Below are 16948 nucleotides of genomic sequence, written 5' to 3'. Positions count from 1 at the left end.
AGACTTTGCTGCTGGGAATCTCATCACTATGTACCAGGTTACTTTGTATTTGACCTCGAAATATGCTTGAAGACCTTACATATTAAGTTGAATCATTAATACAAATCAAGATGAGTTTCAAATGTTTAGTGTTTTTGTTGTTTGTTATTGATATTCACATGTGGGTTTTATATCAGAGAGGTGGCTTGATGCAGTTGAACTCCTCCTCGCGGGGATCAGGTCCGCCTCCTGCCGCCGCTCCGCTGCAGATGCCGGCTGCTCTCTCCACACTGACCTGCGATCACCGACGATGGACAGGATGGCCTCGCGCTATAAAGCTTAATCCCTCAATCTGATGGCTTTTCTGGATACACCTGTCTGATTTTGGAGCCAGAAATAGGCTATGCAGCCGTGTTGGCAGCTAAAGTGATTTGCAACAGGCTGTGCCTGCTTGCATACTTGCAACATTTCTTGCTTTTTGTCGGTGCTCTGTGAGCCTCATAATGTATACATTATGCATTATTATCGGCATGTGCTGTGCGTTGTTTCCATGGTGCTCTGCAGCGCCAAAGATATTGGGTGCAGATCCCAGGTCAGAATTCGAGGCAGAGCAACATGAGGGTCTGCAGGAGGATATGGCTGTCCAGGAGAGCATCCTGTCTAAGGTAGGAGGAAATATCAATGTTCTTTGTTCTATGAACATTTTATAATTTTGTGCGTAAAAGTTTTTGATTGATCTTGGTTTGAAATACATTCGTGCTCTTCTCTTTGTAGCTGCTGGGTGATTATGACAAAGTGAAAGCCCTCTCGGAAGGCGCTGACTGTCGGTGTAAATGTGTTGTCAGACCCCTGAGCAGGAGCGCCTGTCGGCGGATAGAAGAAGGGAGCGCCACCGCGCAGGACTTCTACACCGTGGAGACTATCACATCTGGACCAGAGTGCAAGTGCGCCTGCATCGCTCCTCCGTCAGCAGTCAACCCGTGCGAGGGGGAATACAGGCTGAAAAGACTTAGAGAGGCTGGGAAAGAGAATGTCAAGGTGAAGTGTCGTCTGCTCCATTCCCACCGATACAAATATGTTCCCACGCTGCAGCGCCCACTGAAAGCTGCTGTTTAGCCCACCTGTTGGTCTCTATAGAGTTATGGATCACTGGAGTTATGAATGTTAGATCAAATGCAGGAAAGGATAGTCACACACTTGATCCAGAAAGTATGGATTGGCTTGGCATAAACCGATTTTAAGCATGTCATGTCTGAATTAGTAAAGCCTTTTGACAGAATCCACTTCATCGTTTTAGCTTTCCACCATCCTGGAGCTGCTGGAGGGCTCCTTCTATGGGATGGATCTACTCAAGTTGCACTCCATTACCAATAAGCTAGTGGATCGCATGGACAACATGGAAAAGGTAGAGTAACAGTGTGCATTTTTGTTGAAAATATCTAGCAAATATGTTGGTATAACATTCACACAAACTGGGGGTGCGTTTGGGGACTCCTGGACTCAATATGTCCAGTAAAACCCTTGTCAGAATTTAATATAAATGTTATTAGACATTGCATTAAAACAATAGATATATTATTCTTTGGACAACTTGATTTGAAGATTAGATTATAATTAAAAATACCATGCTTTTATAGGTGTTTTCTCACAACTTCAAACAGCAGCTGGCCAGGGCTTGAGCCTCAGTCAAACTTTGTCCAAAACATTTCTATATTTGCATGGGAAATGTTTTGTATGTGTCACTCTTAGTCTGCCTGACATGTTGAAAACACTGCACAAACTGTCAGGCCAATGGCTGCATTTGGTTCTGAAATTGCTCTTTTCACAGACTTGTCTTGGCATGGGAAACACATCTGTATGGTGATACAATTAATGGATAAATCGAGCGCATCTATGATTAATCTTACTAGTTTCAGCTGTGTCTGTCCTTGTGTGACAAGTGTTTTAGCCAGGCAACATATACATGAAATCATTGCAGCCTATTTTCTCATTCAAAAACATGTACATTATAACTGTTAATAACTCAATGTGTCCATGACTACACGAAGGCCGTGTCTCTGAACCATGTGGATGAGGTGAAGCCCCTGGAAAGTCCTTCAATCCAGACAAAAGCGACTGACAGCCTTCCAACTGTTCCCTCGCCACAACATCAGGACACGAGGAGACTCAGTGAGGTGAGCAAGGCCACTGCATATCCAGGTTAGGTTCTATTATTTAGTCAGGTCATCTCAATGAGACACAGAGTCATTCTTATGAGAGACCAAGACACTACAAAAAAAACATCACAAAGTTACAGCCAGAACATTGATACAAAGACAATAAAGTATAACAACAATCCTGCAAATGAAGATCAGATTCGGACCTACTTTTGCAGTTTGATCTACTGTTCTTGCCACAGTTGAACACATGGCATGTAAGTATAACCTCCAACATGGATTTACAAATTGTCTTCCAAGTAAATTGGCCCAGATAATGTGGCAAATATTTTGGTTTGTTTATAGTCCCTCTAGTAGTCAGAGTACGTGTTTCTTGCCCTGTTATTTCATAGACCCAGGGCCCCTTTAATCAAATAAATACATTTGCTTTTGGAAAAAAGTCATTTGACGTTGTTGAGGGTCCTTCAGTGTTCCAAAGTGGACATTTTGGTTCATGTTTTGCAAATGCAATCTTGATATAGTTTCTTGGTAATAGTAAAATGCTTTAATTGTCAACAGTATATTATAAGTGTATTTAATTGTGAAACTTTCTTAATCATGTTTTAAGTATTTTCCCCTGTATTCTAGGTCAAACCATTAAAGTGCATCTAACTCTCATAAAACTCTTTGGTAAAATGTTTGTTGATATTGAAAAACATGTAGGGCATCTAATCAAACAGATTGGTCTCACGCTAATGCTTTAGTTTGAATTGTTCTCGCCTCATATTAAGTCAGTATCCATCTGTCCAAACAGGAAAAGCATGAGGAGCAGTTTATTGGGGAAAATCCGTCCTTTCTACAGACAGATGGTTCTACTCAGATCATTGAGGTCAAACCTCTGGTAACCTCGAAGACCCCGGCTAACAAGGAGGCTGCTCAGGTGCTGAAGTCCGGCCCCAACGGCATGATCATCAGAGGAATGACTTTTTATAAATCTGAGCCGGATCCGATGGTGGCGGATGACGGGGATCCCGGAGAGAACTGTAAGTACAGACCCCCTTAGTCGGCTTAAATGCCATGGATTAAAAGCAGAAAAAACCTCAAATTTTCTTTTGAAATCTGAACATTCAAATGGACAGAAGTAATGTGATCATCCCAGTTACAGCTTTCCTTAAAAGGTAAAGTATAGAATTGCCCTTATACGTCCACACTCTGCCAACCATGAAACAGGATCATAGTCTGGATGGATTATCACATTACATTAATTAATTTCAGAGAATGTCAGAACATAAAAGCTTAGCGCTTCTAAACCGTCTGCCATCTGTCAGCCGCTGGATGCAGATGCCCTGCAACTATTTACGAATGGGTTCAATACTGTGGCTCTAACTGTTTGTTTGAACAGATTTGTATTCCAGACACAGATTACTTTACAGAAATCATTTCTCATTGTCTCGTTGCGCTCAGATTATTTCACCACATCTGTTCCTTTCCCCTTTTTTAGTGTTTGAATATCATGGATTCAGTGGCGATGGACCCGGTAACCTCTTCATTGAGGAGAATCTTCTTCAACACAGACCCCCGCGCCTAAAGACGAGAGCAGGACCACGATCATCTCGACCAAAGACAGCAGGTCCTTCACAAGGTTCCATAGAAACAAAACCATCTAATAAAGCGAAAGGAACTGAGCCCACCTCAACAATTGATGAGTTCCCCAGCGCCATTGGAACCACAACAAGAACCATCACGTTTGGACCGACTACTACCACACAAAAAACCAAGACAGCAGACACTGCACCTCAAACAACTCAAAGAGTCACTCAGCAAACAATCCCTTTGATGACTGAACCTGGCAACAGTTCTTTAAGCACCTCTGTCAAGGTAACAACCACAACTACAATGAACCCAACACAACCGTCTCAAATTACAACCACAAGAGATACACTAACTAAAATGGTGGGAACTTCTACCCTGGAGGTGAAAGACCAAATCCTGACTTTACCTGGTAGCACTGCAGCTCATTCAAGCACCCCAAATCCCACCACAGAGGCTTCAACTACCAGTCCCACTTCCACTATGACCATTACAACTCGTGCTGCCCCAACTTTAGCAGCAACACACCCCACAATAGCTTTAACACCGGCTACCACCACACAGGCTGCTACCACAACACCAGAAGAAGAAACTCAATCCATCTACTTTCCAGCCATGACTACCACACAGAGACTGATGACTTTGCCTCCCCCCACTACTCTGCCTTTCACCACACCTGGGACTACTTTTGCTTCAACAACCACTACCACCACAACCACCACTACGACCACTAAAAGGCAGGCTGATCCAGGCAGAAAGAAATACAAGATTAGCTGGGAAGAGGAAGAGAGGGAGCATGGAAACCCGGAATCAGAAGAGCCAATGCAAAGGCAGGAGGAATCTCGCCCAAAACAAACTGGTAAGTTGACTATTTATGTTGAATAATTTAAGCAATACCTTATTCATCCACACTTTTAAAGGAAACATCTACAAAAATGTATGAGAGCAGCTCTGTGATACTGTACTACTGTGTTTTGAGCTAAGTGCTAACATGCTCACAATGCTAACAAGCTAATTTTAAACGGGTACACTTTTATCACTGTTTTGGTCTAGTGGGTTAGCATGCATGCTAGCACACTAATCAGCTCTTAAAACTGAATTCTGGGGATGCTGATGGGAATGCCACTATTTGTGTAGGAATTTGGTCATTGAAGAATTTGATCTGGCGATGGCGCAACATACAGAAAATAGCAGGCTTCGTATTCCTAGTATCTATTCATGTTATGGGAATTGTGGCGTCTCAATCCCGAGTTACATTTGAGTCGCAGAGAGGCTAAACTTGGCTTTAAACTGTGACGTGTTTTCGAAAAGAAAGTCCATGTTGAAGCAATATAGTTTTAAGGATATTTAATAAACAAAATCAAAACATAGTAACTATGGACAAAACGGTCAACAGAAAAAATGACAGCACATCAAACAGGTGACTTATAAACCAAACCACACCCATGTGACAATTACCGGAAGTGCTCAACAAGCAAATAAAGGTGACTTAAATAATAATAATAATAATAATAATACAAATAATGAACTTGAGCTAAGTAGTGTTATGGCACCTACAGGAATTTCCCCAATTATTATTAAGACATTTATTTAAAAAAACTGAAATGGCAACCTCATATTAGTGCCAGAAGAAAAGTCATGGGAAGTCTCAATGAGCATGGTTCCCCTCTTGGGAAACAACAAGTCCTTGGCTATCCTCCAACTACTTTTTCAGTCAATTGGTCGACTGACAGACCAAATAACCAAATAACATTCCTAACTCTAAAGCCACAATGCCAGTGGCTTACAAAAACATCTGTGAATGTTTTGCACAACATCTTAATGCCAAATATATTGCCAAACAATAAGAACGCCTTTAATTTTCTTGTTAACATTTGCTCTGATTCGATGGAAATACCAAATGGAAAGAGCCTAATTTTTTGAAAGATGAATTGATATTGTTCTGTGAATATCTAGACTTTGTGTTTTAGTGCTCACTCCTTTGTGGCAACCTCACCCTCCCTGTCATCCAAGCTGGTTAAAATAAAACATTTCAGACTCTGTGACGTACGTCTGAATGATGTTTATCTGCTTCTAAATCCTCACTTGTTGTGTCTGTTTACAGGGGAGTGCAAGGACACTTTGGCGACCATCTCCGAACCAGTAACTCACAACACCTTTGGCAGGAATGAAGGAGCTTGGATGAAGGATCCAAAGTCGGATAATGACAAAATATATGTCACTAACTTCTACTACGGGAATAACCTGCTGGAGTTCCGCAACCTGGAGGTTTTCAAAAAAGGTAAGAGCCCGGTCTTGTGTTGACCTGTAAGTCATCTTTCTCTTTGTTTTCCTTTTGCTTTAAAGATCACGTATTATGCAAAATCCACTTTTTGTGTTGATTCTGACTTTTCAGGAAAAAAGATTCTCTCTCTTTTTGTCCTGATCCATTTCTATAAAAACCTGTCTGAAAATGAGCTGATCAGATTTTGGCCACTTTATGATGTCATAAAATGTTTTTATCTTGTGTAACCATTAGCCAATCAGCAACCAAGGTAACCCCCCCCCCCCCCCCCTTATCACCTGAATCTCCTCCTATAGCACCATTGTGTTCTTTCTAACCAAATCTCTCTCAGAGGGGCGTGGGGAGGGGCTCCTTATTTTCATCTAAAGTAACAGACAGAGAATCAGCACTTTGGAAACAGGGCTGAAACAGAGGGGATTATGAGTAATGCTGCAATGATCCGTTTGGTATTTCAGCCAATCAGAAACAGGCTTTGTATATATCTGAGACCTTTACTATATTGATGGAAAACAGTATAATAGAGGACCTTTAATAAATCTGATGTTTATCCGTTCTTCTTGGTCCCGTCTAGGACGTTTTACCACATCATACAAGCTTCCTTACAACTGGATCGGCACTGGCCATGTGATCTACAATGGGGCTTTCTTCTACAACCGCGCCTTCTCCCGAGACATCATCAAGTTTGACCTGCGTCTGCGATACGTGGCCGCCTGGACGATGCTGCACGATGCTCTGGTGGGAGATACGTCGTCGCTGGGGGAGTGGCGCGGCCACTCAGAAGTCGACTTCGCCATAGATGAAAGCGGCCTGTGGATCATCTACCCGGCTCTGGACGATGAGGGCTTCTTACATGAAGTGGTCGTTCTGAGTCGGCTGAACCCCTCGGACCTCAGCATGCAGAGGGAGACCACCTGGAGGACCGGGCTCAGGAGAAACCACTACGGAAACTGCTTCATCGTGTGCGGCGTCCTGTACGCTGTTGACAGCTACAACATAAGGGACGCCAGACTGGAATACGCCTTCGACACGCACACAAACACTCAGATGACTCCCAGAATGCCCTTCACCAACAACTACACCTACACCACGCAGATTGACTACAATCCAAAAGAGGGGGTTTTGTATGCGTGGGACAATGGACACCAGGTCACATATAACATAAAGTTCGCCTTTGTAGACCCTTAATACGGGGTCGATGGTAGTTATATTAAAAAGTTAACTATGGTTTGAATGGATTGTGGATCAGTCCAGATGGCCTTCAGGGTGGAGACAAAGGGGGGTCAAATGTACAAATATACTTACGTGTAGTTTGAGAAAGTTGTTTTGTTGCTATTAAGATTTGTTAACCCTAAGTCTGATTCCTCAGTCAATGCATCTTGATGTAATGTATATACTGCAATTCTGTGAAAAAGCCCAATGAGCTAAGCTATGTAGAAAGGGTTCAGAACTATTTTGTATCTTGGGTCAAATAACTCACAAACACATACTCTTAACAATTCCCCATTTCAATAATTGTTTTTGTTTTATACACATTTTGTATTTGTTTCCTTTGCATCATATGCCACAGATCCTGTTTTAATGATAATATCACAGGTTTTGCCGTTGTCTTGTGAAAGCACTTATTCCCTTCGTGTGAGACTGTTGAGAGGAGACTGCAATAAAATGTGGAAATACTTAAACATGTCTTTTTTATATGGCTAATCTAATCCAGGCAGAAATTATGAATACAAACAAATAATGATTTTTTACTGGATGTAAATTGAGGCATTATAGACAACAAAAAGACTCTATTGTACTTGTATACTGTATAACAATGCAGTAAAACAATTTCCCCAAAAACGATACGGACAAAGGAAATGTAAAATCCAGTGTTTATTTTGGTATTTTTCACAAAAAACAAAACCTCACAAGTTTCTTTAATTGTACTCTTGCTTTCTCCCAAAGTTCTGCTGGGATGCAGTGAAAACATTGCGGTGAATCGATTCTATTTTCAAAGGGAAGGAAAAAATATATAGACACAGATGGCCTGGTTTAAAATTACACAAGTAAAGAGTATTTTATGTGCATCTGTTGAGCTAAAGCTTAACCCATTGCACAATTGTGTAGCTGAAACAAACAAAAAAAGCACTTTTAGGTACAAGTATTGTATGTTTTTGTCAATCATATACAAAAATCAACATATACAAAAAGGTTCTTATTCTGATGATGTATCATTTGTTTTTCAATATCAATTTTAAAGAAACTTTAATGAGGCCTTTGAAGCCAGACCTTATATTCTTATCTTACAAGTTTGTGCATTTTTAGTGCCAACCTTTACAACGAATCTGATACTAAAACTCCATCATGCAAAATAACTTGCGCTTTCAGGCCTAAATGCACATAATACAAGTACAATTCAGCCTGTGGACGGAAACGTCTGGACTCAAAATAAGTTAAATGTAAAACATTTAGCTCAACTTTTAAGGCATAGACTATATTCATATAAAAAGGGGCAGGGGTCATAAATGTAATGAATATCTCAAGATGTCCACCAAGTAAAAAAATCTCCTAGTTCTAATAAAAACGTTTCTTTCCCATCCACCATTTTATAAATGTATGTACAATCATTTAGATTTGTGTGGTCAATTTGAAAACAAATTTCACAAAAGCACAATCAGACTAAATAATATCAAGTCTTTACAGAAGACTTTTGACAGCAGAAATGAGTGAATTGTATCACAGTACAGAAGTTGGTATAACTGTCATAATAATAGAAATAAATATGTAAAGTAGCCGAATCTGTTATTAATATAAGAGAAGCACAGTGCAAAAAAACAAAATTCTTCATCATACAATGCTTAAAAACAGAGCACCTGAAATCCTTAATGGAAACCATCCAACAACATAGTGACAGCCTACTAGCTTTCACAGATCACCTGACTTCCTGAGGTTGCTGCCTGTAATTAATCTGGCATCTCTTACAGAGACCATCCCAGAACAAATTTTTCAGTGTTCTCCTCTGGCTTAGTGGCTTGTTCCCAAAATTAACAAATAAAAAAGAAAGAGTGGACACGAGGAGAGCTGCACAAGTATTTGTGTTATGACGGGGTGACTCAGGGTTCAATGCTCGGCCCCCTGTCGCTAAGCAATTAACCTTATGTGGGGCATCTGGGGTTACAGGGAGAAGTCAGAGATGCCACACAAGGAGCAAGCAGACCCTATTATAGATTACCTCCGGATAGTTGCCCGGATAAAGCGTGCAGTGGACTAGTCCTGACCACTTGAGCTACCTTTGTGTTGCATTAAAATCTAAATCAAAAACCTCTAGTCAGCGGGAGTTAAAAAAAAAATGTATCACACAACAAAGTGTTAACTGAAGCCCCATCTTCTGTTTGACCTCATGGGTTTTGTTGGTGAGTTATATATAATAACAGGTGCGGTTGTTGGTCTTAAGCAGACCCCATTAGCACATTGACAGGAGGCGGGGCCTGGCTGTCAGTCGGAGAGTGTTGGTAAAACGTCTCGGTGCGATTCACCCGGAGCAGAGGCGGGATGCTGGACGACCTGATGTGGATGATCCTCGTGTTCGTCACCTCACAGTCGATCTGCATCATCACCTCGTAGTCTTTGTCCCTTATGATGCTGTCTGTAACGGCAGGAAAGGAAGCAGAGTGTCAGTTTTAGTTCATGGATACATTATTCTCGTGTGTATTTGCTCTGTCAGCAGTGGGTTTATATTACAGCAGAAGATTTAATCAACTCAAGGCACACATAGAGCTCGCCAAACTGTATTCGTCACCCTAATCAATGGCAGGTTTTTTGTTGCACTGGATGCAGAGAGACATGATAAGAGAGTGATTTGGGATTGTAAAGGAGTATTGATTGAGGCAGTTGGGGGGCTGAAAACGGCAGCTAGCTATAAAGAAAGAAAGGTGGAGGCCCGGACACACATGGCGTCCAGAGCTGAGTCAAAATCTGGATTTCTCCTTCTTAGAGATGCGGCCTAAACAAGAGCACGACCTGCACATTTGAGAGGAGAGAAGAAGAGTTTAGGAGAGAGGAAGAGAGACTCAGGATCCTTCAGGCTTCTTGTTGCATTTAGAGAAGAACATAAGAAACTCTGGCAAGATTAAGCCACAGGAAGAGGTCGATGTTGATGACTCAGACTATTGTGTTAGGAAAAACCCCAGAGATGGCAACAAACCACAAAATAAACAAATAGCTTGTGATCAAGAGAGGAATCCATTTTCTTCCCAAGGTCATCCTGACGTGTGACCTACAAATAAGAAACTGTTTTGTCTTTATCTCGGGAAATTCAAGTTTGGACAGAGATGCTGGACGTGAGACAATGGTTCCTGGTTTGTGGTCTCCCACAGCCTAAATTTGCTCCGTCAGGGGGAAGAACATATTTTAGAGTGCACACGCTTTCTCACTAGAGAGAGATTCCAGCATGCTCCCTTGTGGATTTGTATTAACAGAAAACTTTAAAACGTGTAGCTTCCTATATAACCGTGTCCATATGATAGCAACATTCCCCATATGGAGCAACACACCTCGTCAGTTTTAGTGAGCTGTATTTAAAATGCCTGCAAAGTTGTTTAAAAAGCTGCAGTTTTTTTCCAGCCACCTGCACAAGACATCAGCTTCTTCTGATTCTGCAGGATTTCCACAGACATTTACTTCAAAGATGTTATCAGATCCCGCAGTGACAATACAATAGCCCGTTCCGCCGCCAGAAGACTCCACGGCTGTTCATCTCATTAAATGGTGAGTAGATGTAAAGCCGAGTATGACTTAATCTGCTGCTGAACTTTCTCTTTTGCACCTGCAGTGAAACTGGAACTTTTCAAATGGCTTCAGTGCTCCAACAGAAATCTCTGGAAGTCATCCTGGGGTTTTGGATTTTGTCACGCTATGTCGGTTTCAAATTAGGCCTCTGTCTGAAGGCGAGCTGGAAAGTGATTCTCTGTGCATCTCCATACTGCTTGATGAGATCACATTTGAATTGTTCCCCCTCACATGTCAAGGTCCTGTCATTGCTCCACAGATGAACTTTTAGATTCTGCTCAGTTCAAAATAAACTTCTCTGACATTACCAGCGCTTAGGTCATTTATATCCAAAAATAAATAGAAGCTCAACAGAAAAGCAGTGAGTGGAAAAGTGTCATGTGTGTAATGCAAATGTACAACACATGAGGACGAAGAATATAATGGAAATAGTGTAAATTCTAATGGCCATATAGAAAAATGCAGGCATGGAGGAATGTAGCAAGAAATCTTTGAACACATATGGAAATTAATTTGTACTTCTAGCTTTATTACTGCTTTAATACATTCCCTAAATAAATATTTTTTAAAAAGCTTTAAACTGAGCCAACCTAACCCTAACCCTACACTTTGCTCATCCATTGGTTTCCCAACTTCCCATATAATAATTGTTTTGCCAAATATACATATATCTTAACTACATTAAAGGTCCCATGTCATGGCCATTTCTACTGATCATAATTCCATTGTTGAGGTCTACTAGAATATATTTATATTGTTCAATGTTCCAAACTCACATTGGTTTCTCATTGGCCATACAGCATCTCTGTATAGTATGTGTATTCACTCTCTGTCCGACACGGCTTGTTGGAGCTCCTTCCCCCCCCTGTGCTCTGATTGGTCAGCTCGCCCACTCTGTTCTGATGAGTCTACCACCGTTACAGCGGAACATCAATGATTATGTGTTACAATGGCGTTAGCAACCAAAAAATGACACCAGTAATGACAAACAGATGAGAATGCTGCGTGGGGTCTGGGTGCCGTGTTGGCGGGACGTTGCGGGGCTCGCTGCTGCGAGGAGAGGACAGTGTGAGCTGGGTTCATTTCCTGCTTGCTGCTCGGGCTCTGCGACACAGCGAGACATCGCGAATGGAAGGGGGGGGGTGCTGAGGGGGCTGCAGCACCCCCATCTGCGAGGCTCTACTAGCACCCCCCCCCCCAGCACATCACAGTTTCACCGCTGAGAGAGTGTGTGTGAGGAGCTCCACAGATTGGTCCATTATGGTCACGTCACCATACCCAGGAAGAACAAAATGGAAAAATAAAAATCTCCAACGAGGCGTTCTGGGGCAGCTTAGACAGGTATTTTCTGTGTTAGAGTTTTACTCGCTACAGGGTGTACTTTGAGGGTTTGTGACTCTGCAGACCGTTTACATGCAGAACAACCTTCATAACACACAAGGGGACGGGTGATAACCAGAAAAGCATGACATGGGACCTCAGTGTTTCCCCTATATACAAATAGTGGCGGCGCAGCGCCGCTGCTGAAATATGCGCGCCGCTGCTAGGGGGCGCCAGCCAGGTACCCAACATTTTTTTTTAAAACATTTTTTATTTCAAATAATAGTAAATGGCGACCCTTTTTCATTTTTGATTGTTTGTTGTGTGGATTTGTAGTATTTGTGTTAATGTATGTTCAATAAAGGTGTATTTTTGCTAAATCTTGAGACATTGCCATTGTATGTACTGGCAGGGGCGATCTTTGGCATAGGCGCCAGATCTGGGAGGCGCTGCGCTGGTAGCGACCGTTGGCGCTCATCCTAATTTTCGGCCTTGATGTAACAACATTCATAATTAAGTAAATGTAACACCCTTTTCACCCCGGTTACACTTTTCATTTGCCCTGTACGATGGGCGCTGTAAGTGATGAAAGTGGGGGATGTTGGCTTATCGGGCGCCCGCAGCTCACAGCCAAAGTGCGAGCGTGGGAGCGAGCGAGGGAGAGAGAGAGAGAGGGCGCACCGGTACCGGCGCTGTTGTTATTAGAATCTGGTGCTAGCTGCGCTAACGGATATAAGAAGTAGATGTTTCTACAACCAGGGTGGAGGAGAGCTCTCCTGTCAGACTGAGAGGCTCAGTGAGGTAAAGGACTCACTGAGTGTTTAGATAGTTAATTTTAGTCTAATTATCTCAGTGGACCACAAATTATGTAAACACATATTTCCAAGACACTCCTTTATAATTATTAGGATAAATAAAAACAGGTTTGAAATCATTCCAATGTATACTATAGGACAGTAAACCAAAAATATCGTTTAAAGTTGGAGAGATACAAAAATATGCATTCAATAAATAAATGTTAACTAGTTAAAATAACATATGAATGAACAACAAAAATAAAATAAGTTACATTTATTTGTTATTGGCTATGGTAGGCTATTGGTTATGTTCACATACTTATTTGATTATTAAAATGTAAACCGATCTTTTTCATATGGGTGTTTTAGAGTTGTACCCCCTAGATCAGGTCTCTAGTAATTGTGTGCTCAAAGTGCACCAGATTGAAGCATTTTACTTTAAAATGTTAAAAAATAATAATCTTCCAGGGGAGCATACCCCCGACCCCCCTAGAGGATGTGACGTCCACCCCCCAATTCAAACATGTTCATACAATAATGAATACATTTGAAGCAATTTTGACGTATATTACCTATGTCAATAAGTTTCTGTTTTTGTAGTGTATTTGTCTTTTGTAGAGATTTTTCATTTATTCTTTATATATAAAATCTCGCCTAGAGCAGCAAATTATCTAGAACCGGCCCTGGTACTAGGCCTCATGACGAGCCTTTCTTGTGCTGGCAGACACATAGAAACAAATTGGCGGGGCGCACTTCGCACAAAACAATTCCACGCGCTCCGCGCTCACATTATGCTGGGCCCACGTGCCTTAGCACCGCTGCTATGACTCCATCCTAGGGGAAACACTGGACCTTTAATGTATTCCTTTAAGTATCCCCTAATGAAAGAGGTAATCAATATTAGTTTTAGTGAAATGTTGGTGAATGGAGGATTTAGCAGCTCAAGAGCCAGATATCTGGAGTAGGTGGGGACTCAAACAGAGCTTAAAGGAAAGTGAATAATTGACTTAACCAGGTGGTGACCAGAAATTCGTCTCCAAATGAATTGTAATGTATTTGTTTGATGATGTGTGCCAACGGTTTGCTAACATGTTCACCATATCAGCATTATAGGGTGACGATATGTCAATATTGTGTTAAACAAATTAAGATTTATATGGTTATCTCTTTATTTGTAGATCTTATGTCACCCCTTAATCAGATTACTGTACCCATCATCAAATCAAATTCCCCACAATTTAAAAACAATTGCACTGTAATATGTAGGCCATAATTGTCACCATTATGCAAATGACCAACATCTCTCAATTCTATTCAGCCAACAACTCGAGAAGCTTCAATAGAGAAACCGCACGCACACACACACACACACACACACACACACACACACACACACACACACACACACACACACACACACACACACACACACACACACACACACACACACACACACACACACACACACACACACACACACACACACACACACACACACACACACACACACACACACACACACACACACACACACACACACACACACACACACACACACACACACACACACACACACACACACACACACACACACACACACACACACACACACACACACACACACACACACACACACACACACACACACACACACACACCAGCTCTTTGAAGAAGCTGCCAGATCTACAGTCCTCTCTGCATGGTCTCCTTCCCCCTTTTACTGGTGCCATCTGGAGATGTTCCAGAAAGTCCCAGCGACACAGGGAGCTGGTGTGTGCTGAGAAAAGCCTGATGTCTGGCAACAAGACATCTGAGGAAACTTGAGAGAGCATCTCGAGTGGATGGTCGCTGCCAGACTGGCACAGACACTGAAGACATGTTTATGAGGGGAGCTTTGTTTTAATGTCCAAAAGGAAGGAATTCATCAGAACTATTACAAAATTACAAGGCCAATCAAATAATTGCGGATCTAATATGAAGGCGATTACATTCACTTTCAGATAATGTGTATTTAGAAATTCTAAATAGGCTCATCTTTTATTGATTGGGACGTTCTGCAATAGAATGCAAGCCAAAAGCCAATGCTGAGCAACGAACCATGTTTTACTTTTGGAAAATAATCTTACAGGCAGTAAAAAGACTGCTACAGACATGCTAGCAGCTCTGTGACACAGCACTTTGAGCTAAATGTTAACATCAGCTAACACACAGAACATACTGATGTTTAGCAGGTACACTACAAACCAGATTCAACATCTTAGCTGGGCATGCTAACATTGGCAAATTAGCACTCAGTGCTCAGATGGCAGTATAGCCAAAGGTAAACAGATCAATTAATGGCTAATACTAGCTTTAAGCACTGAGAATGATGTCACTGAGGCAAATAATCACTTGCTTAAGTTTGTTTTTCCAAGGATCAGAAGGGTTAAACATTTGGGTTGGTAAGAGGGTTCTTTTCAGAGCATTGGTGCATGTTTGTTTGGATTAGAGGAGTAGGAAAATCTGACCCCCTGACTCCTTCAGTGGAGCGTTGCTTTACCTTGAACCCCCACTGAAAGCTGCCTGTTGGCGACAGAGCACATGAGAGGCAAACATACTGTAGACTGCAGTGCGTCTGCCACCATCCATCCACCTGTAGATGATGTCATCTACCAAACATTCCTCCCCTCCAAACATGTCGCTTCCACTTGATTGAGTTACTTTCAAACTCGGGAGATCCTTAAATAAACACACCCTTCAGTCCTTACGAGGAACCACCGCTCGGCCAGATATGTTCTCAGAGAGAATCAAGGCGGAGGAGGACCGTGGACACGCGGCGAGACAGAAACAAGCCACGTCTTACATCAAATTCTCAAATCTTCAATGATCAGTTATTGACCACGACAGACCAAACACTCACTCCAGATTAGCAGTGTGTATCCATCTCCTCCAGATGAAAACCATTTAGTGACTGGAGAAGGAAGGCATTCCTGAAGGAGAGCAGCAACAGGGAGCTGGAAAGAATTATCCTCCACGTGGAGCAATCACGCTGCAGAGAAGGGGCCGTGTTCCTGCATTTCTAAGCGTCTTTCCCATCTAAATGTGTACGTTCGCACTTCAAAGTTTCAGACAAAGACAACATAAATCTCAGATGTGATTTGAAGGCTGTCACCTGTGCGACACATTGGACTTTACATGTTGAAAGTGGGTGTGGAGAACAGCAACAGCTAGAGTCCTTTCTGTCAGGTCAACATCTAGAAGGTGCTGTTGTGGCATCTGAAACTGAAGCTACCGTACCGGCATCTGTGCTAAAATAAAACTGCCGTTAATCTTCTCTCTAAAATATACCACATGATCCAGCTGGCATAATAAATTCAAGAACACTAGCACCAGAAACAAGCAGGAAAATACTTTAAAGTGGACCTATCATGCTATATTTGAATAATATATTGTAGGGCCATACCGATATAAAACATGTCTGTGAAGTTTTTTTTTTCAAAATTCCAAACAGATCATGCATTTTAGCCATGCCTCATGTTGCTCTATTTGCTCTATTCCAGCCCTGTCTTTGCAAGGGCTGATTCTGTGGCAAATGAGCTGCAGCTGACCACGCCCCCCTGCAAAGGAGGGGGGCGAGGCACGAGCGTCATGTTACCATGCTGTTACCATGCTGTTACCATGCTGTTACCATGCTGTTACCATGCTGTTACCATGCTGTTACCATGCCACGGCAACCTCTCATTCCCCTGATAGGTGGAGAGTTGCCCATATAGGCGGAGCTCCTTGTTTCTGACGTCAGAGATATTTCAAATCTGTATCAGTCTGTATCAGATCCGTTGCAGCCCCGTTTTTAGAGATTTTGGTATGGAGGAAAAGAGAGAGGGTTGTGTTTTCTGACACTTAAAAGACGTACAAAAGTGCATTTTGCATGATAGGTCCCCTTTAAGTAAAAGCACATAGGACAATTGCACTTAAGGCCAACTTCGTGCATCCATGACTGATCATGCAAATCCAAGATCCTTTTCCTGAGCTAACAAGAATCTTTCCAGACCTGATATCTCTCCCTGAATGCCACCTTTGTTTGGCCATTTCATCAA

General features: G+C 42.0%; 2 protein-coding genes across 2 annotated transcripts in view; one reads left to right on the top strand and one right to left on the bottom strand.

Annotated features, from left to right (window-relative positions):
• Positions 1 to 230: 230 nt before the first annotated feature.
• On the top strand, positions 231 to 7667 carry olfml2ba (olfactomedin-like 2Ba). The gene is made up of 8 exons (XM_034081456.2): positions 231 to 644; positions 754 to 1017; positions 1277 to 1384; positions 2028 to 2153; positions 2929 to 3157; positions 3616 to 4563; positions 5809 to 5985; positions 6560 to 7667. Exons 1-8 carry the CDS (start codon positions 483 to 485, stop codon positions 7171 to 7173), a joined length of 2628 nt encoding a protein of 875 aa, XP_033937347.1. The 5' UTR covers positions 231 to 482; the 3' UTR covers positions 7174 to 7667.
• A 180-nt stretch (positions 7668 to 7847) lies between these two features.
• Positions 7848 to 16948, bottom strand: part of atf6 (activating transcription factor 6) — a 48929-nt gene continuing 39828 nt past the window's right edge. Inside the window, exon 16 of the mRNA XM_034081217.2 lies at positions 7848 to 9613. Coding sequence (XP_033937108.1) covers positions 9417 to 9613 — 197 coding nt within the window. The 3' untranslated portion in view covers positions 7848 to 9416. The remainder of the gene's footprint in view (positions 9614 to 16948) is intronic.

This window comes from Pseudochaenichthys georgianus, chromosome 4 (assembly GCF_902827115.2).
Source record: "Pseudochaenichthys georgianus chromosome 4, fPseGeo1.2, whole genome shotgun sequence".
Classification (NCBI taxonomy): domain Eukaryota; kingdom Metazoa; phylum Chordata; class Actinopteri; order Perciformes; family Channichthyidae; genus Pseudochaenichthys; species Pseudochaenichthys georgianus.
The sequence above is the reverse complement of the archived record's forward strand: the minus strand, read 5'-3'. Positions and strand labels throughout refer to the sequence as shown.